This window comes from Ovis aries, chromosome 16 (genome assembly GCF_016772045.2).
Source record: "Ovis aries strain OAR_USU_Benz2616 breed Rambouillet chromosome 16, ARS-UI_Ramb_v3.0, whole genome shotgun sequence".
NCBI classification, from domain to species: Eukaryota; Metazoa; Chordata; class Mammalia; order Artiodactyla; family Bovidae; genus Ovis; species Ovis aries.
The window spans coordinates 4,061,276-4,081,011 of NC_056069.1; the positions used below are offsets into that span (position 1 = coordinate 4,061,276).

At 51.8% G+C, this 19,736-nt stretch overlaps 1 protein-coding gene across 1 annotated transcript in view; it reads right to left on the bottom strand.

Annotated features, from left to right (window-relative positions):
* STK10 (serine/threonine kinase 10) overlaps positions 1-19,736 on the bottom strand; it is a 130,051-nt gene that overhangs the window by 48,579 nt on the left and 61,736 nt on the right. Inside the window, exons 4-7 of the mRNA XM_015101234.3 lie at positions 17,990-18,139; positions 2,639-2,711; positions 1,538-1,732; positions 895-976 (exon numbers count right to left, since the gene is read on the bottom strand). Of these exons, the coding sequence (XP_014956720.3) occupies positions 895-976; positions 1,538-1,732; positions 2,639-2,711; positions 17,990-18,139 (500 nt within the window). The remainder of the gene's footprint in view (positions 1-894; positions 977-1,537; positions 1,733-2,638; positions 2,712-17,989; positions 18,140-19,736) is intronic.

Sequence of the window (19,736 nt, forward strand, 5' to 3'; positions counted from 1 at the left end):
AGGCTGCTCCCACCATTAGCCCTTTGCTGGGCGCCTGGATTTGGAGAGGGTTCCCACCGTGAACTGATAAGAGGGGCTGACTCAGCCTGCACTGTGCAAATGATGGGGTCCATGCTGACCACCTGCCCAGCTTTCTGGAGCCTGGAACTCTGGTCCGTGCCAGCAGAGGCTGCCCACGTGGTCAGCTGCCAGTGAAACCCCAGGCCCCGAGTTCTCCAACATGCTTCCCAGGGAAACACTTCACTTGTGCCGCCAGAGCATAGAGCTGGGGAGCTCGGTGTGTCCTGTGACTCCACAGGAGGGGACTCTAGGCACTTCTGCCTGGTTTTCCCATGCGCCTTTTTCTCCGCATCCTTTTGCTCTAATAGTCATGGTGGAGAGACTGACTAGATGCTTCGTACCCAGAGTCCACTTGGGGAACCACTGAGCCTGGGCTGGACACACTCCATGCAGCCCTGACCTTGTCTCCAGTCCACCGACCTCCCACACCCCTGTGTTCACCCCAGCCCCCGCACCCAGGCCTCCTGGCTCTGCCAGCTGCACCCATCATGCCCCCATCCCAGGCCTCCACCTCCACTCTCGAGCACCACGTGTGGTCCCCCTCGCCTCCTCTGGGTGTTGGCTCGCAGAGCCCCTCGCGTCCTCCTTTTACAGGAGAGCAGCCCCTCCCCTGTGCTGCTCACTGGCTGCCTGTCCCCTTCCCCCAGGTTAGCCCCATGTGGACAGGACTCTGGTCTCCCTTCGCCCTCCCTGCGCGAGGGCTGGCAGGTATGGGTGCCCAGGGCACACTGGCTGATGACTGAATGGCTGTGCACGACGCCCCCAGGGCAGGGCGAGGACGAACCCAGCTTCCGGGTCAAGGCGGGCAGCCACCTGGGAGGGGCGACCACTCACCTCCAGGAGCTGCGCAGCGCTGGGCCGTGTCTCTGGGTTCTTATCCAGGGCCGTCTTCAGGAAATCTCGGAACTCTGCAGACCTGGGAGGACAGACAGGTGGGGGCAGTGAGCTGGGAGCACGGAAGAGCCCAGAAGACTTCCCGCACCAGGGACTCCACTCTCCTGAGAGTCGCGTGCTTCCCAAACACGCCCCTCAAAGGACAAAGGGAGCCTTTATAAGTGAGCCAGCGGAGGCGACCTCAGGACGCCCTCTGGTCACTGACAGAGGGGATGCAGAATCAGAGAAGGGGCTTGCCCGAGGCCACGCATCGGAACACAGCCGTGCTGGGGGTTTGAGTCCAGCTCCCAGCCCAGGGTTGCGCCGTGTGGCTGCAACGGCTCGTGTGGTCTCTTATTCCTGCAGCAGGACCCAGCTTATTTGGGTTCCGCAGTCTGCGTGGATGGAGAGCTGATGCTCAGAGCACAGAGGGAGAAAAGAGCTCTGAGGGCCCAGGGAGCTCAGAAAAAGCCTACCGACCCCAGGCCTGACTGCTCCCCAACTGTGAGGCCGAGCCCCAGCACCCCACCTCCCCCCCCCCCACCGGCCCTGCCGCCCAGGGCCGCCCTGCAGACACCCCCGGGCAGGCCTCCTGGCTCCTTACCACTTAGAGGGCGAGAGCAGTGTGGGAGGGTCGGACTTGGCGATCTTGAGCAGCACCCGCATGGGGTTGAGCTCGTGGTGCGGGGGCTCGATCTGGGCCATCTCAATCAGCGTGATGCCCAGCGACCAGATGTCGGCCTTGTAGTCGTATGGGGTGTCCTTCATGGTCTCACACATCACCACCTCGGGGGCCATCCTGAACCGACCAGGGGACAACAGAGCGCTAAGACCCTGGCCTCCGCAGGCGCCTCCTGGAGGGTCAGGGTCAAGGCCCAGCGCGAGCACTCCCAGGTCCTGATGTGCGCTCCTTCCCACCCACTATCTTCCTCAGACGGTTTCCTCACAAAAGGACGCCTTCCAAGCAGCTTCACAGCCCAGTCCTGCTGCAGCTCCGACTCCTACCAGAAGAGGGCAGCAGCAATCCAGAACACAGGGTCCTGGGGAAGGGGCGGGTGGGGGCAGGGCGGAGGGGCCCGGGGAGATCCGGGGGCGGGGATCAGCAGAGAGAGGGGCGGGAGAGAAAAGGAGAGGAGGAGTAAAAGGGGAGAGAGAGAGAGGGTGAGTAATAAGCAGGCAAAAAAGGAACCCAACTCCACGATGGGAAGGAAGTAAAGCAGAAAGTAGTGTGAAACTGAGAGAGGCTTTTTCTTTTTGGAAAAGAAGGGAGCAAAATGGACTGGAAGAGTCTAGGGAGATTTCATATAAGCATAGCAACCGAACTCATACTGTTCATCTTCCTGGCCCCAGCTCTAGCTCTGGGTCTGCCTGTCAATCTACACTTGTTGAATTCATCAAGAACCATTCTCCAGGGAACGTCAGTCCTTATTAGTGGAACACTTTCTATATGCACCATCCCATTTAATCCTCCCAATACCACATCATATAGGCACTATTACACCCCTGATTTCACAGATGACTAAACCGAGGCACAAAAAGCTGGGTAACATGGCCAAGGTCTCGGCGCGCGCAGGCTCAGACCTAGCAGGCTGACTCAGGAGCCCCTGCCTGTCCTCTCCCCTCCAGCCAAGCCAGGGGTCACCAAGGGGACATGGAGGTGTGACGTTCAGTCCACCATCCCATTTCCAGAGGCTACACGACTCACCAGTAAGGCGTTCCTATGAAGGAATCTCGCTTCTGCAAAGTTTTCAGATTCTTGGCAGACACGCCGAAGTCAGCTGCAAGGCAAGAATCTCAGATAGAGGACTGGATGGACATTCCTCCACCCACGGCCCTGGGGTGTGGACACAGAGATTCACGTTCCAAATCAACTAACAGATGCCATTTTCTGTCTAGCGAATTAGTGATCATTAAAAAATAATAACACCCACTGCTCTAAGAGGTATGCACCTTCCTACCTGCTAATAAGAATATAAATTGAAGAGGCTTTTAGGCAAGCAGTTTGGCAATAAATAGCAAGAACTTCTAAAATACCCATACTGGGGACATCTCTAGTGGTCCTGTGGTTAAGACTGAGCTCCCAGAGCAAGGCGCGTGGGTTTGATCCCTGGTTGGAGAATTAAGATCCCACATGATGCACGGTGCAGACTGAAAAAATAAATAAATAAAATAAGACACCCATACTCTTCTGGTGCAGTAATCCAAATCTAGGAGTCTACCTTAATGAAACAATCTTCTTTCTCTTTTTTGGCAGCAGCTTACAGCTTGGGGGATCTTAGTTCCCCAACCAGGCCCTCAGCAATGAAACCACAGAGTCCTAACCATTGCACCACCAGGGAATTCCCTGAAATAATCTTAAATATAAAAACACTATGGGTAATGATTGTTCACCAAAATGTCATTATAATAGATACAACTTAAAAATAAGCATCATTGCTTAGCTTTCATGGAGCGATTTTTTAAATTCTTATGTGCAGTATATAATAAATTCTTTTCTAAAAAGGATTTAAGATTATGTATCATATATACAAACATACACACAAAGAAAAATGAACTAGGATGTGAAGAACTGAAACATTAGAAAAGACCCTGATGCTGGGAAAGATTGAAGGCAGGAGGAGAAGGGGATGACAGAGGCTGAGATGGTTGGATGGCATCACTGACGCGATGGACATGAGTTTGAGCAAGCTCCAGGAGATGGTGAAGGACAGGGGAGACTGGCGTCCTGCCGTCCATGGGGTCGCAGAGAGTCGGACACGACTGAGCGACTGAACAATAATGAGAAAGAAGCATGTTAGTCGCTCAGTCGTGTCCGACTCGCTGCGACCCCATGGACTGTATTTCCACCAGGCTCCTCTGTGCATGGAATTCTCCAGGCAAGAATACTGGAGTGGGTAGCATTCCCTTCTCCAGGCAATCTTCCCAACCCAGGGATTAAACCCAGGTCTCCTGCACTGCAAGCAGATTCTTCAGCATCTGAGCCACCAGGAAAACCAAGAAAGAAGGTAAAGACTAAATAACTGAACAGATTACGTGTGATACACACACATATGGTGGAATATTTTATAGTCAGTAACATTTTAAAATATTTTATTCAATATTTCAATACTGAATTATACATAATATTCAACTTTAATATACATTTAATAATGATAATAGATGAGGGAGACTAAGAGGCACAAACTTCCAGTTATAAAATAAATGACTCATAGGAATGAAATGTACAGTGTAGGGAATATAGTCAGTAACAATGTAATATCTTTGTGTGGCAATAGATGGTCTTATAGCAGTGATCATTTTATAATGTGTAGAGAAATCAACTTACTATGTTTTACACCAGGAATCAATATAGTGTTGTCAACAAACAAACAAACTCACATAAAAAGAGATCGGATCTATGGGGGGTGGGGGTTGGGGGAAGGAGAATTAGCTGAAATTAGTCAAAAGGTACAAACTTGCAGTTATAAGACAAATAAGTACTAGGAATGTACTTAAATATGTTTTAATATAATTAAGCACAGTAAATATATATAGAAATAAATATAACAGTACTATATGTTATATATGAGAGTTGTTAAGAGAGTACATCCTAAGAGTTCTCATCACAAGGAAAAAATTTTTTTCTTTTATTTTGTAACCACACAAATGGCTATTTGCTAAATTTATCGTGATAATCATTTCATGGTGTATGTAAGTCCAATCGTTATAATGTAACCTTAAACTGACATAGTGCTGAATGTCAGTTATATCTGAATAAAAATGTAGGGAAAATAAAATTTTAAAACACCATGTGTGCTAAGTTGCTTCAATAGTGTCCAACTCTGTGTGACTCTGTGGACTATAACCTGCCAGGCTCCTCTGTCCATGGGGTTCTCTAGGCAAGAATACTGGAGTGGGTTGCCATGCCCTCCTCCAGGGGATCTTCCCAACCCAGGGATCAAACCCACACTTCTTCTGTCTCCTGCATCGGCAGGCAGGCTCTTTACCACCAGTGCCACCCGGGAAGTCTAAAACAACAAATATTGAAATATTCAATGTTTAATAGAATAGGAAACTATTTTATTGGTTATTTATATAGGCTCAACAGGGAAGGGAGAGGATCCTTATCTGAATATACTGCATGGTTGGAATTAGGCCCTACCTCCCCGCAAAAGAGCAGAGCTGCAGCCTGAATTACTGGAGGAGATGTACTAGCTTGCTTAAACGGTTGTCCATGGACAGAGAGACAAGGTTTCTCCCACTTTTCTGAAGTTTGCCATGACGAAAGCATTTGACTTTCAGGACTAACAAAATAAATTAATACAATTTCTCTTTACACACATCCATCACCACCACCCATTGCTAAGGGGAGAGGCCAGCACCACAAAGAGGAACTTTCTCCAGTGCTCCAGCCTTCCGGTGCCAAGTTCCACCTCGATTAAAAGCTGAACTCGGGAGGAAGCAAGACACTGAGAGACCACTGGAGTGGCAACAGCCAGCTGCCCTGAGAGCCACCACCTGGGTCTGGAGGCCATGCTCGGCCGTTTCACTCAGACTCACAATTTCAAACCAGGAGCGGGCACGGCGTGGAGCGACAGGCCTGAACCCTAGAGCACGGGGCTCCAGTTTCGCCCCTTCTGTGTCGCTGGGTTCTTTCACCTGTGCATTTAAGTTCCATCTGGAACCACCCGCGAGCTGGAGCAGAGAATACAGCGGGGAGAAAGCAAACCAAGTCCGTGCCCTCTGGCAACTCGAACTTCAGTGGTGGAGGCAGCCAGCCATCCCATGAACACCAGCTGTGTCTGTTCACAATCGTGTGACGTGATGGGGAGACGGGGGTGCGGGGCTCAAGAGACAAGGAAGGGGGGGCCTGGGGGAAGTCCAGCTAAGGAAGAAGCCAGAAAACTATTCGGTCTGGCCATCTTACACGCTTACGCGTCCTACAAAAAGCGGAACATTCCAGCAGTGCTGCCATGAGACGTTACATCTTACTGTTGATGTGTGCGCTCTGGTATACAGATGTCACTGTTGTCACAGCGCTACAGTGAAACACACAAATAAAAACTCAAATTCATAAAAATTTTTTTCATTTCCAGGCAATTCATTCATTCAACAAATACTAACTGAACATCTATTATGTGCCAGGCACTGTTCTAGGCACAGAGAGGAAACAAAACCTTCACCCTCACTGGCCTGTTTCTCTAGTGGTGGAAACAGGCCCTCCACACCAGGGGACTCCTGGCAATGAGAAGGGCCATGCAGGGATAAGGCAGAGACAGGACTGGTGAGTGTGCGGCTAGTTTAGACAGGAGGTCAAGGGCTAGGGGACCATATTTCCAGGCAGAGGAAACAAGCTGGCTGGAGGGCCCAGGAGGGGCAGAGCAGCATGTTTGGAAGGGGTGGTCTTAGATAAGGGGAGAGACAGGCAGGGGCCGGGACAGTTACCAAGCCTCTGAGCCTCCGTGTCCCCCCCACCAGTGACACAGGGCAAGACTGTAGCCCTCACTTTGCAGGGCTGCCGTGAGGATGAAACGGCTCACCTAAGGCACTCAGCTCCAAGCCCAGCTCGCGGTAAGTGCTCCATAATGTATTCCATGGGGTACTTGAGCTGTACTCCCGAGAGTCTGAGGCGGGGATGAGGCCAAGGCTATACTGAGACCTCCTCCTGGGAATGGTCAGGACTGCTGGCCTCTGAGCCTTAGTTAGCGCTAACCGGACAAGAGCTACTCGGTCAGCTGAGGGAAGTGCTCACGGGACAGGCTGGCTACTGGGGCTGGAGAGCTGCTGCTTTTCAGGGTGGGAGCAGCAGCAGCTACAGGGTGAGATGCAAAACCCAGGAAACCGAGGTGAAGGGCCAGCTCTGCCCTGTTGGCCTGGACACGTCACCACCCCTCTGGACTCAGGGGTGAGGACAGGCACCCACGTGGGCCTGGCTCCGCATATAAACACCAACAACGGCTGACATGCCATCCCAGGACACCTTTGGGGAAGAGGGACTGCCTCTCAGACCCAGGGTGAGGCTTCCAGGAGGGACACTGGAGCTGGCCACTCCCATATCTCAGCACCCACTGGTCCCTTCCAAAGAAGGGGGTGGAAAAGCAGAAACCACTGACTTTCAAAATGACACACAGTTGGTCCCCAGGGTCCTCCCTAAAACAAGCGCCTGCCAGCTTCTTGGGTGGTTGCTACTTCCCCTTCTGGGGCCCAGCCGGGGCGGGGGCGGCCCCTCCCTGAAGCCCAGGAACCTCGGGCTGTCCCTGAGCCAAGGCAGGGGTAGGGGTGGCCCCATCTGTTTGCTCCCTGAATGGAATTTATAAGCCATGTCCCCTGACAGGTAGACAGCTGCCCTCGAACAGTTCAAAGGGGATTTTCACCAGGCAGTCTCTGTGGTTGAAAACATTCCTCTCTCCCCTTCTCCTATTTTAAAACCAGAATCAGAGACAAAGCAGCAGGCACGTGGGGACTCTATAAACTATCACTTCCATAAGGAAAGAGGCCATTTCTGCTTTGTCCACAGCTGTACCTGATGCCACATCTGCCACGCGAAACACTCAACAGGGCTATCAAATGAACAACAAGGTAAATGAAGAAACAGAAAAAAAAACGACAAAACTGGGCCTTAAGACATGTGTTTTCGGGCCTTCCCCACCAGTCCAGGGGTGAAGACTCCATGCTCCCTGTATGCTGCAGCCAAAAACAACGGAAAAAGAAACACGTTTGACGACAACTCTACTTCTGGAAGTAAACTCCCAAACCAGACTTCAAATACACATGGAAGCTTCGAAAGCATTATTCAAAAGAGCGAGACACTGGAAATGACCCGAGCTGCTGCTGAAACCTGACTGGCGGATAGTTCGGGAAATCGAGGCTCTCAGACCACGGGCGGAGGAGCCTGGTGGGCTGCAGTCCATGGGGTCACACAGAGTCGGACATGACTAAGCGACTTCACTTTCACTTTTCACTTTCATTCACTGAAGAAGGAAATGGCAACCCACTCCAGTGTTCTTGCCTGGAGAGTCCCAGGGATGGGGGAGCCTGGTGGGCTGCCGTCTATGGGGCTGCACAGAGTCGGACACGACTGAAGTGACTTAGCAGCAGCAGCAGCAGACCATGAAATCACACAGTTCGTAAAAAGGATGAGCGTGCCTTTGTGCTACTTTGGAAGCTGGTCCATAACATGCTATTCCCTCCATGGTGCCGACAGCCCAATGCACAGTGTGAAGTGGACAGTGTGGATTCCAGTTACATCTTAAGAAGAACGGCGCGTGCACACTGTGAACACACAGACGTCCATAAACACGGAAAACGGACTGGAGGCCATCAAACCTAGTCGTGACCACCTGCCCGGAAGTGGGACTTTGGTGGGGGCAGTGTACTGGGGCGGCCTCACATTTTTTACTGTGTACACTTCATAGACAGTATGCATTGCTTTTATGGTTGGAAAAGCTGAAATACATGTGGTAAGTTGGGGGGGCTTGTTTTTGTTTTTAAGTAAAACCCAGTGGGGGCCAGGATGCGGTGAAAGAACTTCACACTCTGCTGGGGGTGTGAACTGGCGCATCCAGCATGAAGGGCACTCTGGCCTCAGGTATCAACACCGCCTGACACACTGCACACACCCAACAGCCCTGCTTCTGAGCAGCCCTCTAAGCGGTGCGCTTACAGCCTGAGAGTCACAGACACGTACACAGGCACGCCCATCACCACACTGCTCAGGGTCGTGCGAGAAACCTCACGGGATGCCTGAATAGCCAACTTTGGGGGATTCATAAGTTAATCATGGTTTGCACAGCAATGGGATGAAAGAAAAACGTGAAGTAACCATCTTTCTAAGGAATATCTAACGATTTGAGGGGTTATCTGACATTATTCAATTTTTTTAAAAAGCTGACTGGAAAATATATATTATATACATATGTATATATACCATGATCACACTTAAAAAAAAAAAACTACCTGTTGATCTAATAAAAACTACTATTTACTGACAACTTACTGGGTGTGCAGCACTAGCCAAAGAGGCTTATGCGTATCATTTACCTTGCTCTTACCTTATCATTTATCAGCATATATGTTACTATATATTTATCATCTGTATCTGTGACCCTTTGGGGCAGGGGAAATTATCATCCTCATTTTACAGGTGAGGACAATGAAGTTTAGAGAGATTCAGTAACTGGCGGATGGCCGCCCAGCTTAAGGACAGATGTGTCACTGAGTCTGTGTCCCTTACCACTCTCCGGTCCCACCTTTCTGAGCACAGAAAAAAGACGGAAGGAAGCTGACAGTCGCACATTCCGGCAAGATCAGAAGGGACTTTAATTTCCTTCTTTGTGGGTCTTATTCCTAATTGGCTATAGGACTGTATCTACCTACATCAGTTTAGTTCAGTTCAGTCGCTCAGTCGTGTCCGACGCTTTGTGACCCCATGAATCGCAGCACGCCAGGCCTCCCTGTCCATCACCAGCTCCCGGGGTTCACTCAGACTCACGTCCATCGAGTCATATAGTCATTCATAAATATATTTACTTATTACCAGGGCAAGGTTGACTATCAAAGATTCAGACATTTACAGAATAAAAAATGTCCATAATCCTGGCAGTGATAAACACTCACGAAATTGTTGCATCTAGCTCTAGACTTATTGATATAAATAAAAATCACGTATGTAAATAAAATCATAAAAAATTATGTGTGTGTGTGTGTACACACACACATGCACACACACGCACACACGCACACACACACGCTGCTGTATAGTCGCTTCAGTCCTGTCTGACTCTTTGCAGTCCTATGGACTGTAGCCCACCAGGCTCCTCTGTTCATGGAATTCTCCAGGCAAGAATACTAGAGTGGGTTGCCATGCCCTCCTCCAGAGGATCTTCCCAACTCAGGGATTGGACCTGGGTCTCCTGCATCCCACTGAGCTACCAGGGAAGCCCTTACATATATGTGTATGTATATATACACACACATTGGAGAAGGAAATGGCAACCCGCTCCAGTATTCTTGCCTGGAGAATCCCATGGACAGAGGAGCCTGGTGGGCTGCAGTCCTTGGGGTCGCAGAGAGTCGTACACAACTGAGTAAGCACATATATAGACATATATAAAATGTTCAGGTATTTGCTGCTTTTAAAAGAACAAAATCGGATTAAACATACTATTTTACAACTTGTTTTTTCCCTTTCACAGTATGTACATACATCTTAACAAAAGACTATCATTTTCTACAACTTCATTTTCTATAACTGAAAAAGATTCTACTGTATGACATACCATAACTTACTCAAGTAATCCTCTACCGGAGTAAACTGGACCATGTCTGATTTCTTGCTGTTACTGATATTGCTGCAGTGAAAAGCACTGTACGTATCTTTCTATACATGTGTAAACAGCACACATAGCTTTTATAATCAGAAAACTACATAACAGTATAAATGCATTGCATATCACACTCTGTGCACACACAGAGAGGCAGTGAACAGCATGAAGTTATATAGGAGACTCTCTCATCTGTCCCCTTAACTGCAGGCGACCACAAGAATCCAATATAAGAGCAACTTTTTCCCAGACAACGCCAGGCCAGCTAGGGCCAACCGCTGCCCAGCAGTCCTCGTCTCCTGGACCCTCTGCCCCACGTCCAGGGGGCCCACAGTCCAGCTTGGTCAGGGCTCACCTGAGAGCCTTCCCGGTAGGCCTCAACCCAGGGTGGTGCCACCTGCCCCAGGAAGCATCTGGAAATAAATGGGCAGTCAGGTTGCCACAACGAAGAACTGCTGCCGTGAGCAGGAGCCAGGGATGCTGCCCTTCCTTACTTGGCAAAAACTGTCCCATCGAAAACGCTGGCAGTGACCCTGCAGGCAAACACTAGCCACAGGCCTCGCAGTGCAGACAGAACAGTGAAGCCTCTCTGAGGGTTTAGGACCTGCTGAAACTGGGGTGGGGATGGGAGAATCAAAGGCTCCCACCCACCCAGCCCTGGGAGCCCAGGGGCCTCCTTCCTCTGGATCAGGGCAGCCAGAGGCATGCCCGGGTTCAAAGGAAGGAGGCTTCTACCAATAACCCAAAATCTCTCTCATAATAACTACCAGAACATCTGTCTTCCTAGGAATATCACGGAAACAGTACCAAGCAGGGAAGTGAAAAGATTCTACGGCGATTTGGGACAAACTATTTCATGTTTCTGAGCCTCATTTTCTTCATCTAGTAAATGAGGTCATATCTGTTAAAGTAATTAAGTTTTGGCTGCATTGGATCTTTGCTGCTATGCACTAGCTGCAATCAGGGGCTACTCTTGGTTGCAATGCCCAGGCCTCTCTCATTACAGACCACAGGCTCTAGGCATGGGGCTTCAGCAGTTGCAACACGCGGGCTCAGTCGTGACTCACAGGCTTAGTGGTCCCTTGGCATGTGGAAACTTCCCAGACCAGGGATCAAACCCGTGTCCCGTGTCTCATCCACCGTACCACCAGGAAAAGTCCAATGGGGTTATATTATACAACCAACTGTGAGACCGAAAGAACTGCTCTATTTTTCTATTTCCATTTTTGTTTTGTTTTTCAGGCAATCAGATACAGGGGACCCCTAATTAGGGCTTTGTTTCCCATTTACTCCCCTCTGTCTCTGGCCTCCCCCTCCCACTGCCTTCATCCTCTCTACTCTCCCATAACTCTTCATTTTTCTAGCTGTTCCCCTTTCTCAAGTCAATTGCAAATTCCGTCCTTTGTTTTCCATCCACTTCCACCTCACTCACTCCCTCTTCTGGGTCGCTTTACTCCAACAGGCTGTGTCAGTCTAGAGTAGACAGCAGTTGTGTTTTTTTGGCAACTCCAAATCTTTTCCCTTCTGGAAAACCATGTCCCCCAGCCACAACCACACTGTTCCATGATGGCAAGGGTGACTGTCACACTGATACATACGCCGGCCCCATTCTCAGAGAGTGACTACAAGCTGGGCCAACCAGAGAAGCCTGCTTGCTAGGCCTCCTCAGTTGGACCAGGAGTCTGCATCTGAGCCATGCTGGGCCCATCAGAGCTCTTCACTGGGATCACTGACTCTGAGACGTGAAATGCTGTGGCTCAGGTCACTCTGCAGGAAGTGGTGCTTGGAAAAGTGAACACTTGCCCGAAGCTGTGTGTGAGGGCTTGCGCTGAGAGCCCAACCAGCATGCGCAGAAGGGCAGAAACCAGCAACATTCAGGGCAGCACTGTTCTCCAGGGTCCAACCACACATCTCCAGCTGCAAACATACAACTCGTATCCATCCCAGCAAGGTTCCGTACACCCTATACACACATTATCCTGTCTGCCTTAAGTCACATGAGACCAGCTTCTATCATTTGCCACCAAGAGAGTCTAAGGAGGGTAGTGGTTAAGCACTTGGGCTCTGAAGCCAATTGCTCCTCAGACTAGCTTTGCGACCTTGGGTAAGTTAATTAACCTCTCTAGGTGCCAAATCCTTCCTCTGTAGAATGTTAGCAGTCGTCTGAGAGGATTCGGTGAGTTACATGCTAAACACTGGCTCAGTGCCTGGTAGCCATCATAAAAGAACCAGGACTCCAGCCCGCTGGCAGCGGCAGAAAGGGCCTTGGGGTTAGGGCCCAGGTGGGGGTGAGAGGCAGGTGACCGGCCCCTGCCAGGCCCACCTGCGAGGGCTCCTGAATGTCAGGGCGGTTTCGGGAACGAGGGATCCTGCAGCATCATAAGCCGCCAAAGGAACGGCGGTACGAAGTTCTACTGCGTACTGAGTACCCACTGTGCGTTGGGCTCTGTGTCAGGCACTCTGGTTTTTAGGGCAGTTCAGACCTCATCTTGGAATTGAAAGACCCCAAAAGTTGTGAAATTCCCCTCCCATCTTCAGAGAAGCACCTCTGGGGAGAGGAACACGATTCTCTGGAGAATGAGGACCACTCCTCACGACAACACTGCGTCATTCCTCAGCCCAGGAAAAAACGTATGACAGGCCTCTCTGATGGGCTGGGCACCTAAATACGCTTTGCATGTAGCGTCTCATTCAATCATCACACCAATTCATGAGGTAAGAACCATTAGCCCACTCTTTCTGAGGACACTATGGTTCAAAGGGGTTAGCTGACTCATCCAAGGCCAAGGACAGATCCAGGGCAAAAACACAGATCTTTGGACCTCAGAGTCCTTACCCCACTTTATATCCCAACTGTCTCAGACAGCAGACACTCTTCCTTTCTCTCTCTGCACAAACGGATCCCCACCAGCCAGGGAGAACTTCTTCACACCCACCCAGAGCTGGAATGCCTGCTCTGCTTGGCAACTATCCAGTGAATCTCAGAGGAAGTTTGAAATCCTAGACAGAAGTAAACACTTCACACGAGGAAGAAACCAAATGCCTAGCAGCAAGAGGAACATTACCCTTAGCTTCCCTGCGATAGTTACTTTGTGCTTTAGCTCACAGGTCACAACTCTGCGGGGAGAGTCTGTTGTTACACCCATTGCACAGATGAAAAGACTGAGGCCTGAACGGTTGAATGTGTTTCTTCAGCTCAGAAGTGGCAGAATCAGGATTTGAACCAGGCTTGTCTGTGTCTAGGACCCACACTTTGCTCAGTTCGCTGCGCTGCTCTCCATGTGTTCCCGTTCCACTGAGAGACACGAACAGTGTCTCCAGTGAGGCGGCACCCTTGCCTGGGAGACAGAGCTGCTGAGCAATTCTCTAACACAGCCCTGGGTTGCGTAAGGCCACGCAGGGGGGTGGGGGTGCCTCCAGGGGCCCCAGACAGTTCCGGGGACCTAGGAAGAGGCAGACAGATTGCCACCCCACCTCCCAAGCTTCCTCCACTGCTTGCCAGGCCGCAGATTCCAGGCCCCACGGGGAAGGACGATTTTCCAAAACAGAATATTAGGTCTCAGCAGGCGTCCACACCACAGCTCCCAGGGCCCAGCGGTAACTGTGTAAATACTCACACATTCAACTCCCCCTGAACTGTTTTTCCTCCTTAGTTAGCTTCCTGGTTTTCTCAACAGCATCGGCCAAGTCATTGGGAAAGCTGATGCCCCCATCTGCTTCTGTCCCGTCTCTGCTGGGTTCCAGGCGGGATTCTGGGAAAGCTGATGCCCCCATCTGCTTCTGTCCTGTCTCTGCTGGGTTCCAGGTGGGATTCTGGAGTCTGCTTGGTAAGTCAGTGCCCCCACGCCCCGGACTGCGGGGTCGTGGTGGGGGAAGCAGCATGGGAAATGAGGCCCCCCGGGCGCATCCTCGCCTGCTGTCTCCACCTGAGCGTCCCTGCTGCTCCCTCAGGCTGCTGCAGACCCAGGCTCTCTGTCCTGCCTTCTCTGTTTGACACGTTCTTGAAGGCTGAGCCGAAGGTTTGCCTTGAATTCCCCAGGGCACATGAGCCTCTCCTGCCCCAAGACTCTGCCTGACCTGGCCCTTCCCTGCCTTCCCTTCACCTTTGACAGAGCCGGTCCGCTAGCAGCCAGAGCCAGAGGGACCCGAGTCCAGACTCTGCTGCTTCTCGCCTCCATGGACCGACCCTGAGCATCTCACGCTAGCGTGGGCTTCGGTGCCGCACCATGATGGGTACGGTCCCTCCCCTCTCCCCAGTGTCCCCTGGAGTGCTCAGTAAATGAGATAACATCTAGAAAGCACTCTGTCTAATGGCTGGCACCTAGACGATGCTTCATAGACCCAAATGTATGTGTTATTATTTTTACTATCACTCCCCGCAAAATACCCTAGCGGGCTTTACTCGGCACCTCTGCCCACAAGGCTAGACCTCTCTGCCCAAGCTGGTTTACCCGGCAAGTACCCACCTGCCTTTTCACAACCCAGCTCAAACTATCCTCTCACCAAGTCTCTAGAATTCTAAACACCCAACCCTCAGGCCCAGGTAGGGGAAGAGGCCACCCCTCCCTGCATACCCGCACCCCAGCACCGGCTCCTTCCCCACCCCGGCCCCGATGCTCCCGCGTCTCCCTACTGGCCTGGGAAGCCTGCAAGAGGAGGACGGGGGTCTCTGTCCTGCTGTCCCCAGAGCCCAGCACAGGACAGGGCTTGGCACACACCAGACACTTAACAAAACAACAGTAATTACAGCTGGCTTTTCTGGAGAGCTTACTCTATCTATCTTCTTATAACCAGTATCACAAAGCTCTGGATGAGCCTTCATCGTTACTTCAGTTACAGAGATGAGAAAGTCGACAGGCAGCGGGTGAGGTAACATGTATATCCAAGGTCAAAGAGCTGGGCGCAGACTTGGATCTGAACCCAGGTTTCCTGGGCCCCCTGGCCTTCCCTGGTGGCTCAGACAGTAAAGAACACGCCTGCAATATGGGAGAACTGGGATCGATCCCTGGGTCAGGAAGAGCCCCTGGAGGAGGGCATGGCCACCCACTCCAGTGTCCTGGCCTGGAGAATCCTATGGACAGAGGAGCCTAGCAGGCTACAGTCCATGGAGTCGCCAAGAGTCAGACACGACTGAGCGACTGAGCACCCACACACTCTCAGGCTCCACGGTGCAAGCTCTTAACCTCTCCAGCTAAGAGGATGAAACAGGAGAACAGACAGCCGTAGCAGGTGGGGGCTGGGCCTCAGGGTCCCAGGGAGCCTTGTCTTCAGGAACAGAACCGAGTGTGGCCTCACTCATGCCTGGTTATGAGAAGCCCTCTCACACAGCTCACTTCAAGAGAGCACGAACTCTACCCTCTGGGGGACAGAGAACTTCTAACAAGCTCCCAGGTAATGTTGATGCTACCTACCACTGACCAGGCTTTGCTTCCTGAGGGTTCAGAGCTGCGGTTCTCAAAGTGTGGTCCCTCGGATCAGCAGCATCAGCTGGGAGCTTATGAGAAACACAGGTTCTTCGGCCCCCTCCACAGACAGAAGCCCCAAGAGATGCACCCAGCAAGCTGAGACTCAGAAGCCCACCAGGTGACCAAGAAGCATTAAATCTGAGAACCCACTGGTCTTGCATCGCTCATGTAAGGCCTCAAGCTGTCGGCTCCCAGCTCTCGCGCCAGTGGGGGAGCCGGGAGGTGAGCAGTGACCTGGGCTTGGCCCTGCCTCTGTCCTCAGCACGGCTGTGGCAGGCCCTCCCCGTCTCGGAGCTTCAGAGTCCTCAAAGCGAGGATGGAGGAGCTGTGCCGTTTCTGTGCCCATCCTGATTATTGCTGTGGTTCTGGCTTGCTGGTGGTACAGTTTCTTGTGGACATAATTAAAATGTTCCTTACAGAGACGAAGGTAGGGACTTCCCTGGTGGTACAGTGATTAAGAATCTGCCTTCCGATGCAAGGAACTTGAGTTCAACCCCTACTCAGGGAACTAAGATTTCATATAACCTGGGGCAACTAAGCCTGAGCACTCCAACTACTGAGCCTGCATGCCCTATGGCCTGTGCACTCAACCAGAGAGGAGCCCACACACCGCAACAAAGATCCCGTGTGCCACAGCTAAGACCCAGCACAGCCAGAAACAAAGAAAGAAGGAGACGGAGGGAGCCGCTAGAGAAACCGCACCTAACGCCACTTCTGTGCTGGAAGCTCCGGGCTGAGGAAGAGGAGCAGCTGCAGCTGAATGAACTATTTACCACCAGAGGAGGACGTCAGTAGAAAGTAGAATTGAATGTAGTCAAACGATTAACAAGAGACTGCCATCTCTCTACTGATAATGTCACCCCCTAAATCCTCTCTATCCACACATCCTTCTATGGACAAAGATGCAGGCAGAGGTAACTGGGATGACCCTCAGGGCCAAGGTCTGGAGGATGAGACTGCACGCACTTTCTGACTTCCCGTTTAAACCTTCCTGTACTGTGTGCGTTTTCTATAACAAACATACAGAGCTTTTCCATCAAACAATGAAAATCATTACTTTAAAAAATAGCATTATAGGCATTTATACAACATTGAAGTAGACGCGGGAAGAGTTAAAAGCTATTGTCCCGGGGGTGGGGACAGGGAAAGGAGGTAGTAAAAGCAGAGGACACAGGCATGTGTTATTTTGGTTTAAAAATGTATTAAAAAGAAGTCTGGCACGTGCTACCACATGGATGGACCTTGAGGACGTTGTGCTAAGAGAAGTAAGCCAGTCACGAGAACACAGATGATCGCGCTTGCGGAACAGTCATACTCAGAGAGACCTGGGGGAGAATGGTGGCTGCCGGGAGCCGGGGTCAGCGAGCGGGGAGGGACGCTGCCTAACGGGCGCGGTTCGGGCAGGTGATGAAGTCCCGGAGATGTGCGACGGTGGTGGCTGACAGTGCCGTGAGCGCGTTCCATGCCCCTGAACTAGGCACTGGCAAGAAGCTAAGACAGTAAGTTTTATGTATGTGTGTTTTGTGTGTGTGCTCAGTTGTTCAGTGGGGTCCAGCTCTTTGTGACCCCAAGGACTATAGCCTGCCAGGCTCCTCTGTCCATGGGGTTTTCCAGGCAAGAACACTGGAGTGGGTTTGCCGTTTCCTCCTCCAGGGGATTTTCCTGACCCAGGGGTCGAGCCCACGTCTCCGGCATCGGCAGGTGGATTCTCTGCCGCTGTGTCATCTGGTAACCCTATGTCTATTTTACCACAGTTGGAAAAAAAACAAAGGGGATTCATAATGAAAAAAAAAATAAGGTTTCGATATATGCCCCTAATGTACTATTTTCCACCTGCAAATGGACCTCCACCTGTCACTTTCCCTCACATTCTATCTATCGGAAGCAAGAGCAAAAGGGGTTGGACCAGTGCCTCCTTGAGGCGCTGCCAGCCCGTGGACGAGATCATGGTTGGTAGTGAGGGGCTGACTGTGCTACAGGATGCTGGGCAACCATCGCCTCTACAGACCAGGTTCCAGTGGTCTCTCCCACCCCTAGTTGCGACAATCAGAGATGTCTCCAGACACTGCCAGTGTCCCTGGGGGATAAACTCTCCCTCTGCTGAGAACCCTGGGTTAGATGGAACCGCGATGGGCACCGTGCCCCACTGGACAGGGACAGACCTGGAAGGACCTCAGCATCCCATGGGAATGCGGACTCACACTCCCTCCTGTCCACAGAGCCTGGGCCAGAACCTCAGCGGGGCAGTGCGGGGCTCTGCCTTCCCACCTTGCCCGAGACGCCCCTTACCCAGCCTGATGTCCCCCTCGAGGGTCATGAGCACGTTGCCGGCTTTCAGGTCCCGGTGGATGATCTTCTTGCCATGCAGGAAAGTGAGGGCTTCCAGCATCTGGCGGCAAACCACCTGAATCTGGGGCTCAGTGAGGCCTCTGTCCAGCTCTGGCAACAGAGAGGAGAACACGTCAGTTCAGCAAGCGCTCCATGCAGGCAACCGCAAGTCAGGCTCCTGCAGGCTCAAGAGGCACACCAGCCACCAACATGCTTGAGCCCTCACCGTACACCAGGTGCCCTGCCAAGCACTTTATACGCCACCTGTGCTGGGCTCACAGGAACCCTACGGGACAGGCATTTCCCCACATCACAGGTGAGGGGACTGACGCTCAGAGAAGTCAAGTCACTCGCTCAGGGTCACACACTAGGGGTCACAGATCTCAGAGTGAAAACAGCCAGCTGGGCTTCAGAGCTCAGGTACGCAAACACAACCCTTCTGAGGGGCAGAGACCCGTTCCGTGAGCAGGTCCTGAGGGTCAGGCTCCATGCCGGGTGCAGGGTCTCAGAGAGGCATGGAAATGACAAGCAGTGCTGGGAACACAGGGGGCTTGGGGGCGAGGGAGGGCAGCAAGCCCTTCTACCTGGGGAATCAGGAGGCTCCCCAGAGGAAGAGGCATTCAAGCTGTGTCTTGAAGGAAGAACAGATGTTTGAGAGGAGAAAAGGTGGTGCCAGGGTATTCCAGGTCAAGGAACCAGCCAAAGGAGTGGCCTGAAGGCGACAGGAGCTGGCGCTGAAAAAAGGTAAACAGGCTGCTGGTGATGGTGGGGCACGAGATGCAGCAGGAGAGGGGCCATCACCGAAAGCCTCTGGGGCACTAGCTGGGGCCCTGGATGCACACGCGCACACACACAACACACACAGACACACACACTCTACATACAACACAGTGTTCACTGAGACAGCAGGGCTGTCCTCTCTGAGCAGGTGGGGAGCACAAACAAGAGTATTCCTGCAGGGGAACAGCAAGTGCGAGGGAGCCTCCCCTCCCTGCATGGAGAAGTGAAGGTTATAGGTCGGCAGGAGATACGGAGGCTGAGTTTTCTCTGAAGTGCAATGGGCAGTCCAGGAGAGGTTCGGAGAGGGACAGAGATACAACTTGAGCTTTGCATTAAAAAATTCCTCCTGGCACAGCAAGTGAAGAGCTTGCAGGGGAACAAGAGTGGGCATGGGCTTAGCTGGCAGCCACACGGTAGTCCAGGAGGGCTACGTGGTGGCCAAGGCTTCACAGAGGAAGGATTCCTGACTTGGGTCAGGGAGGTAGGAATGACAGGGTGTGCGACCTAGTGGGTGCAGTGGGAGGAAGGGCATGAGAAGAGGCAAGGATGACATCCCACGCTCAGGGCTTTGTGAGCCATCATGATTATTTCTTTCTTAAATATTTTGGGCATGCCAAGGGGCAAGTGGGATCATAGAAACCCACGCTCTTGCATTGGAAGCTTGGAGTCTACACTGCAGAACCACCAGGGCAATTCAGTCGCTCAGTTGTGTCCAACTGTTTGCAACCCCATGGACTGCAGCATGCCAGGCCTCCCTATACATCACCAACTCCCGAAGCTCGCCCAAACTCAAGGCCATCGAGCCGGTGATGCCATCCAGCCATCTCATCCTCTACTGTCCCCTTCTCCTCCTGCTTTCAATCTTCCCCAGCATCAGGGTCTTTTCCAATGAGTCAGCTCTTTGCATCAGGTGGCCAAACTATTGGAG